General features: G+C 38.2%; 1 protein-coding gene across 1 annotated transcript in view; it reads left to right on the top strand.

The window, feature by feature from the left end:
* The first annotated feature begins 1799 nt into the window (after nt 1-1799).
* Nucleotides 1800-16291, top strand: part of fyco1b (FYVE and coiled-coil domain autophagy adaptor 1b) — a 60453-nt gene continuing 45961 nt past the window's right edge. Inside the window, exons 1-4 of the mRNA XM_060906387.1 lie at nt 1800-1883; nt 7080-7200; nt 9742-9848; nt 9941-10066. Of these exons, the coding sequence (XP_060762370.1) occupies nt 7143-7200; nt 9742-9848; nt 9941-10066 (291 nt within the window). The 5' untranslated portion in view covers nt 1800-1883; nt 7080-7142. The remainder of the gene's footprint in view (nt 1884-7079; nt 7201-9741; nt 9849-9940; nt 10067-16291) is intronic.

Here is a 16291-nt window from a genome sequence, read left to right as displayed (position 1 = left end):
CTGGGTGCTCCGGTTTCCCCCATAATCCAAAGATATGCAGTTAGGTTAATGTGGGGTGGCCTTGGACTGAGGTGCCCTTGAGCAAGGTACCGAACCCCTGACTGCTCCCCGGGTGCGCTGGTGTGGCTGCCCACTGCTCTGGGTGTGTGTGTTTACTGCTTCAGATGGGTTAAATGCAGAGGATGAATTTCACTGTGCTTGAAGTGTGCGTGTGACAAATAAAGGTTTCTTCTTCTTCTAACTTGAGTGTGAATGGTTGTGTGGGTGGCATGGTGGTGTAATGTTAGTACTGTCGCCTCACAGCAAGAAGGTCCTGGGTTTGAGCCCAGTGACCTTTCTGTGTGGAGTTTGCATGTTCTCCTTGTGTCTGCGTGGGTTTCCTCCGGGTGCTCCGGTTTCCCCCACAGTCCAAAGGCATGCAGGTTAGGCTAATTGGTAGCTCTAAATTGACCGTAGGTGTGAATGTGAGTGTGAATGGCTGTTTGTCTCTATGTCAGCCCTGTGATGACCTGGCGACTTGTCGAGGGTGTACCCCGCCTTTCACCCATAGTCAGCTGGGATAGGCTCCAGCTTGCCTACAACCCTGTAGGACAGGATAAAGCAGCTAGAGATAATGGATGTATGGGATCTACCTACCCCCCGCACAATTTCACAGGTATACTGGAAACCGAAAACTCTTTCAGTTGACAAGGGAATTGAAAAACTTTGTTTTGACACCATGACCTATTAATTTTTTCTCCTACATGCATGTACAGGCTTTATGTAGGGAGCATCGCCTCAGTAATATTTAGTAAAGTCCCAAAAATACTAGCTTATATTATAGCTAAGTGAGTTAAAAGGTACTTAAACTCCTCCACTTGAGGTCGAAGACCTATGATCATGAGCTTTGGGTAATGACAGAAAGAACAAGATCGCGGATACAAGCGGCTGAAATGAGTTTCCTTCGCAGGGTGGCTGGGCGCTCCCTTAGAGATATGGTGAGAAGCACAGTCACTCGGGAGGAGCTCAGAGTAGTGCCGCTACTCCTCCACATTGAGAGGAACCAGCTGAGGTGGCTCGGGCATCTTTTTCGGATGCCTCCTGGACGCCTCCCTGGGGAGGTGTTCCAGGCATGTCCCCCCGGGAGGAGGCCCCAGGGAAGACCCAGGACACGCTGGAGGGACTATGTCTCTCGGCTGGCCTGGGAACGCCTCGGTGTTCTTCCCGAGGAGCTGGCCGAGGTGTCTGGGGAAAGGGAAGTTTGGGCTTCCATGCTTAGACTGCTGCCTCCGCGACCCGGTCCCGGATAAGCGGAAGAAGACGAGACGAGTTAAAAGGTTCTGGGTTCGAACCCAGTGGCTGGCGAGGGCCTTTCTGTGTGGAGTTTGCATGTTCTCCCTGTGTCTGCATGGGTTTCCACCGGGTTCCACAGGTTAATATGGGACGGCCTTGGGCTGAGGTGCCCTTGAGTGAGGCACCAAACTCCTAACTGCTCCCCAGGCGCTGTTAACATGGCTGCCCACTGCTCTGGGTATGTGTGTGCGTTCACTGCTTCAGATGGGTTAAATGCAGAGAGGAAATTTCACAAGTGTGTGATGAATAAAGTTGTGCTTTCTTTTTTCTAAAACTGAGTCATTTTAGTTTATTCACAATCTATTTTATTAATAAACCCATTTCTATTTTGCCTGTAAACTCAGCTGGCCCTCAGTCATATGACCTTAAGTTATATACCTCGTCAATACAGCGAAACCAAACTTGCTGCAAGGATGGCCTTTTCTTGTCTCTGATTGGTTGAGCGAGCTGCCGATCATGCCCTGTGTCCCACCCGTTGCAAAACACGGTTTCACTTGTTCTAGCGTGTAAACAAATCGATATGGAGGATCAGCTTACCTTTCGGAAGTACAGTATGTTTAAACACTTGTTTTTATATCAAATGTCCATATTTTTTATTGAATTAATTAAAAAAAAGATGTTTTATGCTTGGTGTGAGTACAGTAAACATGTTTTTAATGTTTGTTCAGCAGGTGTGGTGTTCCTTCAAAGCTAAAGAGTTTTTCTTTTTCTTTAAATGTATTTTTCCGTCATGTTCTTCTTCACAAACATGTGCCTTTCATCATCAACAAGATTAATAATGGTAATAAAATCAAGCGAATATAAATCGTTTTGATGAAGGAGTTAGACGATTCCCTGAATACCGGTATGTTCTGTACGGTATGTGCGAGCCGGTGACGTAACAGCAGTCGCTCTTTCCCGTTCAACTTTATTGAGTCAATAATTTTACATACAACACTTTTATAACTGCAGGTCAGTCTTTTTAATCGGGCTATGTACTAAATAAGTAGCTGATAAAATTGTCAGTTTAATAATAAATTCATAAGAGTATCTTTTCTACACACATATTAAATGAAAATGAACGCAAGACTGCTGAGGGTGAGACTAATGGAGGGGTTTATGGAGGGGTTGTTGGTGGTCTGACCTATTAAAGTTAAAACTTTAACAACCTCAAAGCAAATAAACACACAGTTTAAACACAGTTTTAAATAAGTAAATATTCGGTGTATTTTATTTAACAATGAAATATATTTCTTCAAGACGTGAATTGTAAATCTTTCTTTTTGAACACCCCTACAATGGGTCGTACCATTTTCTAATTGTTGGTAATGTCTCAGCTGGCTGTCATGTAAACTCTATGCACATGAAGCATACTGTACAGTGGTGCTTGAAAGTTTGTAAACCCTTTAGAATTTTCTATATTTCTGCATAAATGTGACCTGAAACATCATCAGAGTTTCACACAAGTCCTAAAAGTAGATAAAGAGAACCCAGTTAAACAAATGAGACAAAAATATTATACTCGGTCATTTATTTATTGAGGAAAATGATCCAATATTACATTTCTGTGAGTGGCAAAAGTATGTGAACCTTTGCTTTCAGTATCTGGTGTGACCCCCTTGTGCAGCAATAACTGTAACTAAACGTTTGCGGTAACTGTTGATCAGTCCTGCACACCGGCTTGGAGGAATTTTAGCCCGTTCCTCCGTACAGAACAGCTTCAACTCTGGGATGTTGGTGGGTTTCCTCACATGAACTGCTCACTTCAGGTCCTTCCACAGCATTTCCATTGGATTAAGGTCAGGACTTTGACTTGGCCATTCCAAAACATTAACTTTATTCTTCTTTAACCATTCTTCGGTAGAACGACTTGTGTGCTTAGGGTCGTTGTCTTGCTGCATGACCCACCTTCTCTTGAGATTCAGTTCATGGACAGATGTCCTGACATTTTCCTTTAGAATTCACTGGTATAATTCAGAATTCATTGTTCCATCAATGATGGCAAGCCGTCCTGGCCCAGATGCAGCAAAACAGGCCCAAACCATGATACTACCACCACCATGTTTCACAGATGGAATAAGGTTCTAATGCTGGAATGCAGTGTTTTTCCTTTCTGCAAACATAACGCTTCTCATTTAAACCAAAAAGTTCTATTTTGGTCTCATCCGTTCACAAAACATTTTTCCAATAGCCTTCTGGCTTGTCCATGTGACCTTTAGCAAACTGCAGATGAGCAGCAATGTTCTTTTTGGAGAGCAGTGGCTTTCTCCTTGCAACCCTGCCGTGCACACCATTGTGGTTCAGTGTTCTCCTGATGGTGGACTCATGAACATTAACATTAGCCAATGTGAGAGAGGCCTTCAGTTGCTTAGAAGTTACCCTGGGGTCCTTTGTGACCTCGCCAACTATTACACACCCTGCTCTTGGAGTGATCTTTGTTGGTCGACCACTCCTGGGGAGGGTAACAATGGTCTTGAATTCCCTCCATTTGTACACAATCTGTCTGACTGTGGATGGGTGGAGTCCAAACTCTTTAGAGATGGTTTTGTAACCTTTTCCAGCCTGATGAGCATCAACAATGCTTTTTGTGAAGTCCTCAGAATCTCCTTTGTTCATGCCATGATACACTTCCACAAACATGTGTTGTGAAGATCAGACTTTGATAGATCCCTGTTCTTTAAATAAAACAGGGTGCCCACTCACACCTGATTGTCATCCCATTGATTGAAAACACCTGACTCTAATTTCACCTTCAAATTAACTGCTAATCCTAGAGGTTCACATACTTTTGCCACTCACAGATGTGTAATATTGGATCATTTTCCTCAATAAATAAATGACCAAGTATAAAATGTTTGTCTCATTTGTTTAACTGGGTTCTCTTTATCTACTTTTAGGACTTGTGTGAAAATCTGATGATGTTTTCGGTCATATTTATGCAGAAATGTAGACAATTCTAAAGGGTTCACAAACTTTAAAGCACCACTGTGTGTGTGTGTGTGTGTGTGTATATATATATATATATATATATATATATATATATATATATATATATATCACATACATGTGTGTATGTGTGAGTGTTTTACTGGGAAATGCACCACTCATATTTTTCTTTCGAGCTCCATCCGGGACCTGGAGAACTAAAACCGTGACATAAATCTCTATATTTCACTCGTGAGGAAATCGATGAATTGTTTTGATAAATTTGGGAACTTTTTGTTTGTGAATGTGTCGATATAATAAAAAGAAAATCACATGTTGGCTGGAAGATATGAAGTTTATCTTCTCGTGTTGAAAAACTCATTTTTCATATGAAATACATCACGGATCTGAGTGACGTATTTAAATATTATTGACTGGCGTTGAGTGGTATATCAGATATATTCCATTCAGCTAGCATGATACTGAACGAATCAAAGACGAGTAGCTGAATGGAATATATCTGATATACCACGAAAAAAAGCCATTATTATACACATTCCTTTCGGGTGTTCAGCGCATTTTTCTCTTTCAAAATTCTCACAAAATCTTCTGTATTTAACGAAGCAAAGCTGTCGGCCATGTTTGTTTACAAATTGTCACAATCACTCATTCGCTAGTGCAGAAGTTTTACATCTGTGATGTGTGATGTCATGTTGTCTTGACAACCATGCAATATCGTAAACCATATTCAACGCTCAGTCTCCATTGGGTAGAGTGACATAATACACGTAGGATAAGCGATATGCTAACAATATTGCATGCTATCAAACCAAATGAATGAAACCCGCTAGAAGGGAATAGAACACGTTTTTATTCCATTGAAAAAGTGTCCTGGATGTATAATGATTCCTGATATTTCACTCCGATGACGTCACTCCCACTGTTTTCCTGCTGACTAGACGTGTGTTGTCAAAATGGCGAACTGGTTCATCATTAAAATTCTTTTCATTAACCTGTGTATTTTTTTTGTGGCTGTGTCTATATAATACACAGTGGTGCGAAGATATGAAGTTTATCTTCTTGTGTTGAAAATATGTTCACCACTTGAAGGTAAACTTCATATCTTTGCGCTACTGTGAAATACGGTATGAGGCAAGCCATGGCTTATTGGTTAGAGAAGCAGCTTTGGGACCAAATGGTCACTGGTTTGATTCCCTAGACCAGCAGGAATGGCTGAAGCGCTCTTGAGTAAGGCACCTAACCCTGAACTGCTACCCAGGCTGCTCTGGGTACTGTATGTTGTACGTCACTCTGGATAAGCATGTCTGCTAAATGTCATTAATTTAATATCCTCTGTCTGTTTTAAACCCCTTATATTTTTATATATTTTTTTCTTTTTCTACCTGTGTTGTGGTTTATGTAAATGCTATTTTTATATCACCCCGACCTCCTCCCTCCTTTTTACTTCTGCTCATAGTCCTCTCATGGCCACTTCCCACCCACTAGAGAGCTCACCCCATCACATGCTTCCTCCAAGGCACATGAAACCAGCTGACAGCATCTTCTCAAACTGTTGCCGAGTTGTATAACACACTCCGTTTTCCTCCTCTCACCTCCCCACGCATAAGCTCACAGACGCCTATGATTGGCTTGTGTCACTTGTGATTGACAGCGCAGAGAGAGTATGCCAACTTTTCCTCCCTGAGAGCAAGGCCAGTTTCGCTTTCTTGGGTTTCCACGCCACTGGCAACATCAGGATTCAAACTCGTGATCTCCAGATGATAGGGCGAATGCGTTTCTAATAGTGCTGTCAAAAATGTCGCATTATTAACGCGTTAACTTGACTCAATTTTAACGGCGGTAATTTTTTGACATGATGTAGGTTTTTCATAAGCTTTTGAAACTGCCAGGAACTTGGAACAGAGACTTTGCTTAGAAAACCGATAGCAGCTAGACTGTAATGCCACGCCCCGCCCCGCACAGCCAGAGTCCTCTGCCCTCCCCCCAAAGAACCAGCGCGAGCAGGGCGCGCTAGTAGAGATGGGATTTATGGCTCTTTGATGGGATCCGCATCTTTGTGATCTGTTCTTTGAAAAGAGCCGTTCAAAAGACTGGCTCATTTGGCTCTTTTTAAATATTTATTCAGTTTTAAGAAGACAGCGTCTAAAGAAGCCAGATCCCTCTGAACTGTAAACTCAATGCTATCCCAGAAATCCTTCCTGTAATATGCAAATTTGGCCGCCTCTGATTGGACAGCGCGACGCATCAACAGGCAGAAAGTGTAAAAGTACAAAATGTGTTAAGTGAGCTGAAACAGTAAAGATCAGATTCAATGCAATATTTATCAACGAACAACTTAAAGTTAATATAATAGTGTACTTTATATTATAATCAAGCATGTCAAGCCTACCGTCACTGTCTAACCTATCTCTCTGATTAGAGTTGTAGACATTCAAGCAGTAGATCATTTCACTCATGGTTCTCTTGCTAGCCCCGCGCCGGTGCTCGGCTTAGGTTTCACTTTGTAGTGGCTGTGTCAAGACGTGTTATGTTTTGCAATAAAAAAAAAAATTGGTACAAAGCAAGCCCATTCACTTTTTTATGCTGATAAGAGAATTACAATGTTTTTTTTATGTGACAAAAATGTGCGATTAAATTGCAATTAATCGCGAGTTAACTCTGACAGTCGCGACATTAATCGCGATTAAATATTTTAATCGCTTGACAGCACTAGTTTCTAAAAATTAAATGAAATTAAAATGCTACAATTTGAATTAAATTAAATATGTATGTATAATTTTTCTTGATTACTCTGTCTGCTTTTCCATCTACCTTTATTGTAGGTTCTCTTGATACCTCACACGGTATGATGACAGTCTAACGCGTGTTCGTCCTCCTGCTTCACCATGGCATCTGTATCAGTCAGTGAAAATCAGCTCCAGAGGATAATCAGAGATCTGCACAGTAACAAACCACATCACACATCTCATACAGACCAACAGAGTTGACGTTTTCCACCATTTTGTGTCTTAACTCCACATGCTAACCTCACACTAGCTACCACACGACACGCATAAAAACAGAATTTTACTGATTTTAATCACACGATTGTTTTTAAAAAAATGAGTGAGAGATATCACAATAACAGAGTTGACGAACACTTGATCTACCGTTGGTGTAAAATCCTCAACGTTTTATTCAAATTAACGAGAGAAGAAATGTAACACACCTCACTGCCTTTCTGAAGTTTCCCGTTAGAGGAAGCGACATCATTCGGTGCAGGTGTCAGGCGTATTATTAAAAGTCTTTGTGGATTTTATGCGGTTTTATAAACAGAGTTAACAAGAACATTGGGACGGATTAAAAAATATATATTATTTTTTTTAGTACTGAAGTTTCACATAATACAGAAAATAGACTTTCACAATGGCAATTGATTTTATATAACAGTTAATAGAATCAGCCCCCCAAAAAACAGATTGTAGACTGAATCACTTCCTGTTTATTCGAGTTGAATGGATTAATCAGAAGTCGAAGACGGACAATAATGGGGGGGGGGGGGGGGTGAGGAGTCATTTAGTTAATGTTTTATGGATAAATTGGGTCTGAAATGTACATTGGTGAAAGTTTGTCATCATTTGCATTATTGTTCAAAACTGATTCAATAAATATTCTCTCGGAGATGTAAAATGTACCCCGAATTCGAGAATGACCCATATATATATGGGTCTGTCTCAGAAACTGGGTACTGTGGGGGTACCCCACTAAATATACTCGCAGTCAATAAACTATACGGTTTTGAATGGTGGTGATGGTTTTAAATTGAAACAAAATGATGAAAGAAATAATACAGATAAAACTAAATCTTTGATGTGAATACTCTTCAGAATTTGGCAAAAATTCTGCAAATTTGTGGAAAAATGGCGGGACATGATAAATGGTCGACTACATCGCGTTCCCTTAAAAAGGGTGTAGTCCACTGAAAAGTCTACAGTTATCACTGATTGTATTTTAAGTTGTAACTTTATCCACCTAAGGATTGGTGCGCTCACAGAATAATCATAACCGTAATAAAACATCATGCAAAATATTTGATCACCGTTGTAACTCCGTTTTCCGCAAACCCAAAACCAATACGATCGTGTGTTTTGATCTAAACGGAAAGCCTCAGGGTCAAGGTCACGACCTCACCAAAAGTAGTAACTTAAAATCACTACGCCGTATAAAAATGTAGTTATAAATGTGCGATTTTGTTTTTTTAAAACAAAAGCTGAAAGTTAGGTATAGAATATGTTTCTTACAGAATATGTTACGATGGTAGCTGGTCTTGTATGAATTTCTGAGCTGTAAAATGAGTCGTGGTCTATTTTTTACCGTAGCGTGTTATTTGTGTGCGGGGAAGGACACACATTAACAATTTGCATGTGTAGAATGGAATTTTCCACTCCAACAGTTAGAAGTTGATCGTGCTTCCGTTTGCGGTCTTTCTGTTACGCGGGCGATCTGTTCGGGCGTTATCACTGAAAAGGTGAGTTTTGACAGTTTTATTTTGTTTTAGTCTTGCAGTATAAGGCAATAGAATGGTTTCTTTTTCATCTTACTGAAATATTTCGTAGTGTTTGCGTATTTTTGGCCAATATTTTGCAACCATGGTCAATTTAGATCAAACTTTTGATCGAATCTACAGCCAGTCATTTTGCCCCGCCCCCGCCTCGCGCTCCGTCCGATGCGGTAGTGATGTCCCGTTGCTCGGGCGCCGCAGCAGAGACCTGCGCGACCTTCAGCCGGTACAGTCGCTGTTCTTTTACCAACGCCGTTATTCTCATCTTTCCGGTGCGTTCTTGATTTTTCCATTGTGTCCTATTTCGCCGTATCAAATACCCAAAATGTATCATATTATTCATATTTAAGTGAATAATCAAGTCAGTCATCATAACTTGGCATTTTTAACCCAAGCAATCAAAAAGAGGAAATTTATTCAATATTTTCACTCATCTGTGAAGGAGGGGCTTTAATTCTTCATGATGGAGTTATTTTATATGGAAATCAATTTTACAAAAGCATTTGAATTGTAATAAAAAAAAAATTCCACAGCAGAGGCCAGATAAAGCAAGACGCTATCTTTATTCTTATTAAACATGACAAAAGAAACATTGAGTGTTCGGTAAATGCAAAAAAATAGTAAAATTAGAAAATTAATTTTTTGACCATAATGTCCCAAATGAGAGAGCAGTTTCTGAGACGGACCCAGATGTGTATGTACCGTATGTGATTCAGAGTTCTTTTGTAATTTCTTCCAGTTGCCTCTGCGTCTCTTTGGATCACGTTACGTATCTGTATCTAAATCTTCATCTCTAGACACAGTGGTAGTGATGATGATGTGCCATGGTGCAACACCCACCATCCACACCAACCATGCGTTTTAAATACATCATGTTTATGCTAATTATTTGTTTTGCATTTGCGCCTCCATGGTGACGCACGTCGAATGATTTGCTTGTGCAGACGCGGTTTCCGAGTTGACCAAGGAGCACGTCGAGAGTGGAGAACCCATCACAGACGACAGCCCCAGTCTCCAGAAGTTCTCCTATAAACTGGAATACTTACTGCAAGTATGTTTTATGTATAGTCAGTGATGAGAACATGTCTCTATATTCTCTGTTTCTCTTTCATTTATTATTTCATGTGAACAACACCTTTTTAGTTTGACCAGAAAGAGAAAGCCACTTTTCTGGGCAGTAGGAAAGACTACTGGGACTATTTCTGTGATTGCTTGGCCAAGAACAAAGGGGCTAACGATGGCATCCGCTTTGTCAAGTCCATCTCAGAGGTAAACTTTCTTTTTCTTTATATACCATTGGAATGCAGATTAAAACGCTTTATATTATGTCTAATGTTAAAAAAGACAACAAACAGAATGAAAAATGTAACAAAGGTTAAACATTATTATATAAGGAGTCTTCACAAAGCGTCGGGAGTTTTTCCGCCCTGGGAAAGTCTTCTGTAAGGAGACGTTGATTTAACGTGTTTGGAATATTTTTGGTCTTATTAAATTCAAGAGAGTGAGTAAGGACAGCTGGTGAGGGAACAGTTATCTCTTTCTTTCTTTCTTTCTTTCTTTCTTTCTTTCTTTGCTGTGACATAAGTTATAACAGGAACTAATTTTGTGGGCATTCCCTAATGTTCGTTCGTTCTTTCTTTCTTTCTTTCTTTCTTTCTTTCTTTCTTTCTTTCTTTCTTTCTTTCTTTCTTTCTTTGCTGTGACATAAGTTATAACAGGAACTAATTTTGTGGGCATTCCCTAATGTTCGTTCTTTCTTTCTTTCGTTCGTTCTTTCGTTCTTTCTTTCGTTCTTTCGTTCGTTCTTTCTTTCTTTCTTTCTTTCTTTCTTTCTTTCCTTCCTTCCTTCCTTCCTTCCTTCCTTGCGGTGACATAAGTTATAACAGGAACTAATTTTGTGGGCGTTCCCTAACATTTCTTTCGTTCTTTCGTTCGTTCGTTCCTTCCTTCCTTCCTTCCTTCCTTCCTTCCTTCCTTCCTGTGACATAAGTTATAACAGGAACTAATTTTGTGGGCATTCCCTAACATTTCTTTCTTTCTTTCCTTCCTTCCTTCCTTGCTGTGACATAAGTTATAACAGGAACTAATTTTGTGGGCGTTCCCTAACATTTCTTTCTTTCTTTCTTTCTTTCTTTGCTGTGACATAAGTTATAGCAGGAACTAATTTTGTGGGCGTTCCCTAACATTTCTTTCTTTCTTTCTTTCTTTCTTTCTTTCTTTCTTTCTTTCTTTCTTTCTTTCTTTCTTTCTTTCTTTCTTTCTTTGCTGTGACATAAGTTATAACAGGAACTAATTTTGTGGGCGTTCCCTAACATTTCGTTCTTTCTTTCTTTCTTTCTTTCTTTCTTTCTTCTTCTTTCTTTCTTTCTTTCTTTCTTTCTTTTCCTTCCTTCCTTCCTTCCGACATAAGTTATAGCAGGAACTAATTTTGTGGGCGTTCCCTAACATTTCTTTCCTTGCTGTGACATAAGTTATAACAGGAACTAATTTTGTGGGCGCGTTCCCTAACATTTCTTTCTTTCTTTCTTTGCTGTGACATAAGTTATAGCAGGAACTAATTTTGTGGGCGTTCCCTAACATTTCTTTCTTTCTTTCTTTCTTTCTTTCTTTCTTTCTTTCTTTCTTTCTCTCCTTGCTGTGACATAAGTTATAACAGGAAACTAATTTTGTGGGCGTTCCCTAACATTTCTTTCTTTCTTTCTTTCTTTCTTTCTTTCTTTCTTTCTTTGCTGTGACATAAGTTTATAGCAGGAACTAATTTTGTGGGCGTACCCTAACATTTCTTTCTTTCTTTCTTTCTTTCTTTCTTTCTTTCTTTCTTTCTTCTTTGCTGTGACATAAGTTATAACAGGAACTAATTTTGTGGGCATTCCTAACATTTCTTTCTTTCTTTCTTTCTTTCTTTCTTTCTTTCTTTCTTTCTTTCTTTCTTTCTTTCTTTCTTTCTTTCTTTCTTTCTTTCCTTCCTTCCTTCCTTCCTTCCTTCCGACATAAGTTATAGCAGGAACTAATTTTGTGGGCGTTCCCTAACATTTCTTTCCTTGCTGTGACATAAGTTATAACAGGAACTAATTTTGTGGGCGTTCCCTAACATTTCTTTCTTTCTTTCTTTGCTGTGACATAAGTTATAGCAGGAACTAATTTTGTGGGCGTTCCCTAACATTTCTTTCTTTCTTTCTTTCTTTCTTTCTTTCTTTCTTTCTTTCTTTCTTTCTTTCTTTCTTTCTTTCTTTCCTTCCTTCCTTCCTTCCTTCCTTCCTTCCTTACTTGCTGTGACATAAGTTATAACAGGAACTAATTTTGTGGGCGTTCCCTAACATTTCTTTCTTTCTTTCTTTCTTTCTTTCTTTCTTTTCTTTCTTTCTTTCTTTCTTTCTTTCTTTCTTTCTTTCTTTCTTTCTTTCTTTGCTGTGACATAAGTTATAGCAGGAACTAATTTTGTGGGCGTTCCCTAACCTTTCTTTTCTTTCCTTTCTTTCTTTCTTTCTTTCTTTCTTTCTTTCTTTCTTTCTTTCTTTCTTTCTTTCTTTCTTTCTTTCTTTCTTTCTTTCCTTCCTTCCTTCCTTCCTTCCTTCCTTACTTGCTGTGACATAAGTTATAACAGGAACTAATTTTGTGGGCGTTCCCTAACATTTCTTTCTTTCTTTCTTTCTTTCTTTCTTTCTTTCTTTCTTTCTTTGCTGTGACATAAGTTATAGCAGGGAACTAATTTTGTGGGCATTCCCTAATGTTCGTTCTTTCTTTCGTTCGTTCTTTCTTTCGTTCGTTCTTTCGTTCTTTCTTTCGTTCTTTTCGTTCGTTCTTTCTTTCTTTCTTTCTTTCTTTCTTTCTTTCTTTCTTTCTTTCTTTCTTTCTTTCTTCCTTCCTTCCTTCCTTCCTTGCTGTGACATAAGTTAATAACAGGAAACTAATTTTGTGGGCGTTCCCTAACATTTCTTTCGTTCTTTCGTTCTTTCGTTCTTTCGTTCGTTCCTTCCTTCCTTCCTTCCTTCCTTCCTTCCTTCCTGTGACATAAGTTATAACAGGAACTAATTTTGTGGGCATTCCCTAACATTTCTTCTTTCTTTCCTTCCTTCCTTCCTTGCTGTGACATAAGTTATAACAGGAACTAATTTTGTGGGCGTTCCCTAACATTTCTTTCTTTCTTTCTTTCTTTCTTTCTTTGCTGTGACATAAGTTATAGCAGGAACTAATTTTGTGGGCGTTCCCTAACATTTCTTTCTTTCTTTCTTTCTTTCTTTCTTTCTTTCTTTCTTTCTTTCTTTCTTTCTTTCTTTCTTTCCTTCCTTCCTTCCTTCCGACATAAGTTATAGCAGGAACTAATTTTGTGGGCGTTCCCTAACATTTCTTTCTTCTTTCTTTCTTTCTTTCTTTTCTTTCTTTCTTTGCTGTGACATAAGTTATAGCAGGAACTAATTTTGTGGGCGTTCCCTAACCTTTCTTTCTTTTCTTCTTTCTTTCTTTCTTTCTTTCTTTCTTTCTTTCTTTCTTTCTTTCTTTCTTTCTTTCTTTCTTTCTTTCTTTCTTTCTTCCTTCCTTACTTGCTGTGACATAAGTTATAACAGGAACTAATTTTGTGGGCGTTCCCTAACATTTCTTTCTTTCTTTCTTTCTTTGCTGTGACATAAGTTATAGCAGGAACTAATTTTGTGGGCGTTCCCTAACATTTCTTTCTTTCTTTCTTTCTTTCTTTCTTTCTTTCTTTCTTTCTTTCTTTCTTTGCTGTGACATAAGTTATAACAGGAACTAATTTTGTGGGCGTTCCCTAACATTTCTTTCTTTCTTTCTTTCTTTCTTTCTTTCTTTCTTTCTTTCCTTCCTTCCTTCCTTCCTTCCTTCCTTCCTTCCTTCCTTCCGACATAAGTTATAGCAGGAACTAATTTTGTGGGCGTTCCCTAACATTTCTTTCCTTGCTGTGACATAAGTTATAACAGGAACTAATTTTGTGGGCGTTCCTAACATTTCTTTCTTTCTTTCTTTCTTTCTTTGCTGTGACATAAGTTATAACAGGAACTAATTTTGTGGGCGTTCCCTAACATTTCTTTCTTTCTTTCTTTCTTTCTTTCTTTCTTTCTTTCTTTCTTTCTTTCTTTCTTTCTTTCTTTCTTTCTTTCTTTCTTTCTTTCTTTCCTTCCTTCCTTCCTTCCGACATAAGTTATAGCAGGAACTAATTTTGTGGGCGTTCCCTAACATTTCTTTCCTTGCTGTGACATAAGTTAATAACAGGAACTAATTTTGTGGGCGTTCCCTAACATTTCTTTCTTTCTTTCTTTGCTGTGACATAAGTTATAGCAGGAACTAATTTTGTGGGCGTTCCCTAACATTTCTTTCTTTCTTTCTTTCTTTCTTTCTTTCTTTCTTTCTTTCTTTCTTTCTTTCTTTCTTTCTCTCCTTGCTGTGACATAAGTTATAAACAGGAACTAATTTTGTGGGCGTTCCCTAACATTTCTTCTTTCTTTCTTTCTTTCTTTCTTTCTTTCTTTCTTTCTTTCTTTCTTTGCTGTGACATAAGTTATAGCAGGAACTAATTTTGTGGGCGTTCCCTAACATTTCTTTCTTTCTTTCTTTCTTTCTTTCTTTCTTTCTTTCTTTCTTTCTTTCTTTCTTTGCTGTGACATAAGTTATAACAGGAACTAATTTTGTGGGCGTTCCCTAACATTTCTTTCTTTCTTTCTTTCTTTCTTTCTTTCTTTCTTTCCTTCCTTCCTTCCTTCCTTCCTTCCTTCCTTCCTTCCTTCCTTCCTTCCTTCCTTCCTTCCGACATAAGTTATAGCAGGAACTAATTTTGTGGGCGGTTCCCTAACATTTCTTTCCTTGCTGTGACATAAGTTATAACAGGAACTAATTTTGTGGGCGTTCCCTAACATTTCTTTCTTTCTTTCTTTGCTGTGACATAAGTTATAGCAGGAACTAATTTTGTGGGCGTTCCCTAACATTTCTTTCTTTCTTTCTTTCTTTCTTTCTTTCTTTCTTTCTTTCTTTCTTTCTTTCTTTCCTTCCTTCCTTCCTTCCTTCCTTACTTGCTGTGACATAAGTTATAACAGGAACTAATTTTGTGGGCGTTCCCTAACATTTCTTTCTTTCTTTCTTTCTTTCTTTCTTTCTTTCTTTCTTTCTTTCTTTCTTTCTTTCTTTCTTTGCTGTGACATAAGTTATAGCAGGAAACTAGATTTTGTGGGCGTTCCCTAACCTTTCTTTCTTTCTTTCCTTCTTTCTTTCTTTCTTTCTTTCTTTCTTTCTTTCTTTCTTTCTTTCTTTCTTTCTTTCTTTCTTTCTTTCCTTCCTTCCTTCCTTCCTTCCTTACTTGCTGTGACATAAGTTATAACAGGAACTAATTTTGTGGGCGTTCCCTAACATTTCTTTCTTTCTTTCTTTCTTTCTTTGCTGTGACATAAGTTATAGCAGGAACTAATTTTGTGGGCGTTCCTAACATTTCTTTCTTTCTTTTCTTTCTTTCTTTTCTTTCTTTCCTTTCTTTTCTTTCTTCTTTCTTTGCTGTGACAATAAGTTATAACAGGAACTAATTTTGTGGGCGTTCCCTAACATTTCTTTCTTTCTTTCTTTCTTTCTTTCTTTCTTTCTTTCTTTCTTTCTTTCTTTCCTTTCTTTCTTTCTTTCTTTCTTGTCCTTCCTTCCTTCCTTCCTTCCTTCCTTCCTTCCGACATAAGTTATAGCAGGAACCTAATTTTGTGGGCGTTTCCCTAACATTTCTTTCCTTGCTGCTGTGACATAAGTTATAACAGGAACTAATTTTGTGGGCGTTCCCTTACATTTCTTTCTTTCTTTCTTTCTTTCTTTGCTGTGACATAAGTTATAACAGGAACTAATTTTGTGGGCGTTCCCTAACATTTCTTTCTTTCTTTCTTTTCTTGTTCTTTCTTTCTTTCTTTCTTTCTTTCTTTCTTTCTTTCCTTCCTTCCTTCCTTCCTTCCTTCCTTCCTTCCTTACTTGCTGTGACATAAGTTTATAACAGGAACTAATTTTGTGGGGCGTTCCCTAACATTTCTTCTTTCTTTCTTTCTTTGCTGTGACATAAGTTATAGCAGGAACTAATTTTGTGGGCGTTCCCTACATTTCTTTCTTTCTTTCTTTCTTTTCTTTCTTTCTTTCTTTCCTTTCTTTCTTTCTTTCTTTGCTGTGACATAAGTTATAACAGGAACTAATTTTGTGGGCGTTCCCTAACAATTTCTTTCTTTCTTTCTTTCTTTCTTTCTTTCTTTCTTTTTTCTTTCTTTCTTTCTTCTTTCTTTCTTTCTTTCTCTCCTTGCTGAGACTATAGTTATAACAGGAACTAATTTTTGTGGGCGTTCCCTAACATTTCTTTCTTTCTTTCTTTCTTTCTTTCATATCTTTCTTTTCTTTCTTTCTTTCTTTTTTCTTCTCTATCTTTCTCCTCCTTGCTGTGACATAAGTTATAACAGGAACTAATTTTGTGGGCGTTCCATAAACATTTCTTTCTTTCTTTCTTCTCTTTTCTTTCTTTCTTTCTTTCTT

The sequence above is a fragment of the Neoarius graeffei genome, chromosome 23 (genome assembly GCF_027579695.1).
Source record: "Neoarius graeffei isolate fNeoGra1 chromosome 23, fNeoGra1.pri, whole genome shotgun sequence".
NCBI lineage: Eukaryota > Metazoa > Chordata > Actinopteri > Siluriformes > Ariidae > Neoarius > Neoarius graeffei.
This window is presented reverse-complemented; position numbering and strand designations above follow the sequence as displayed.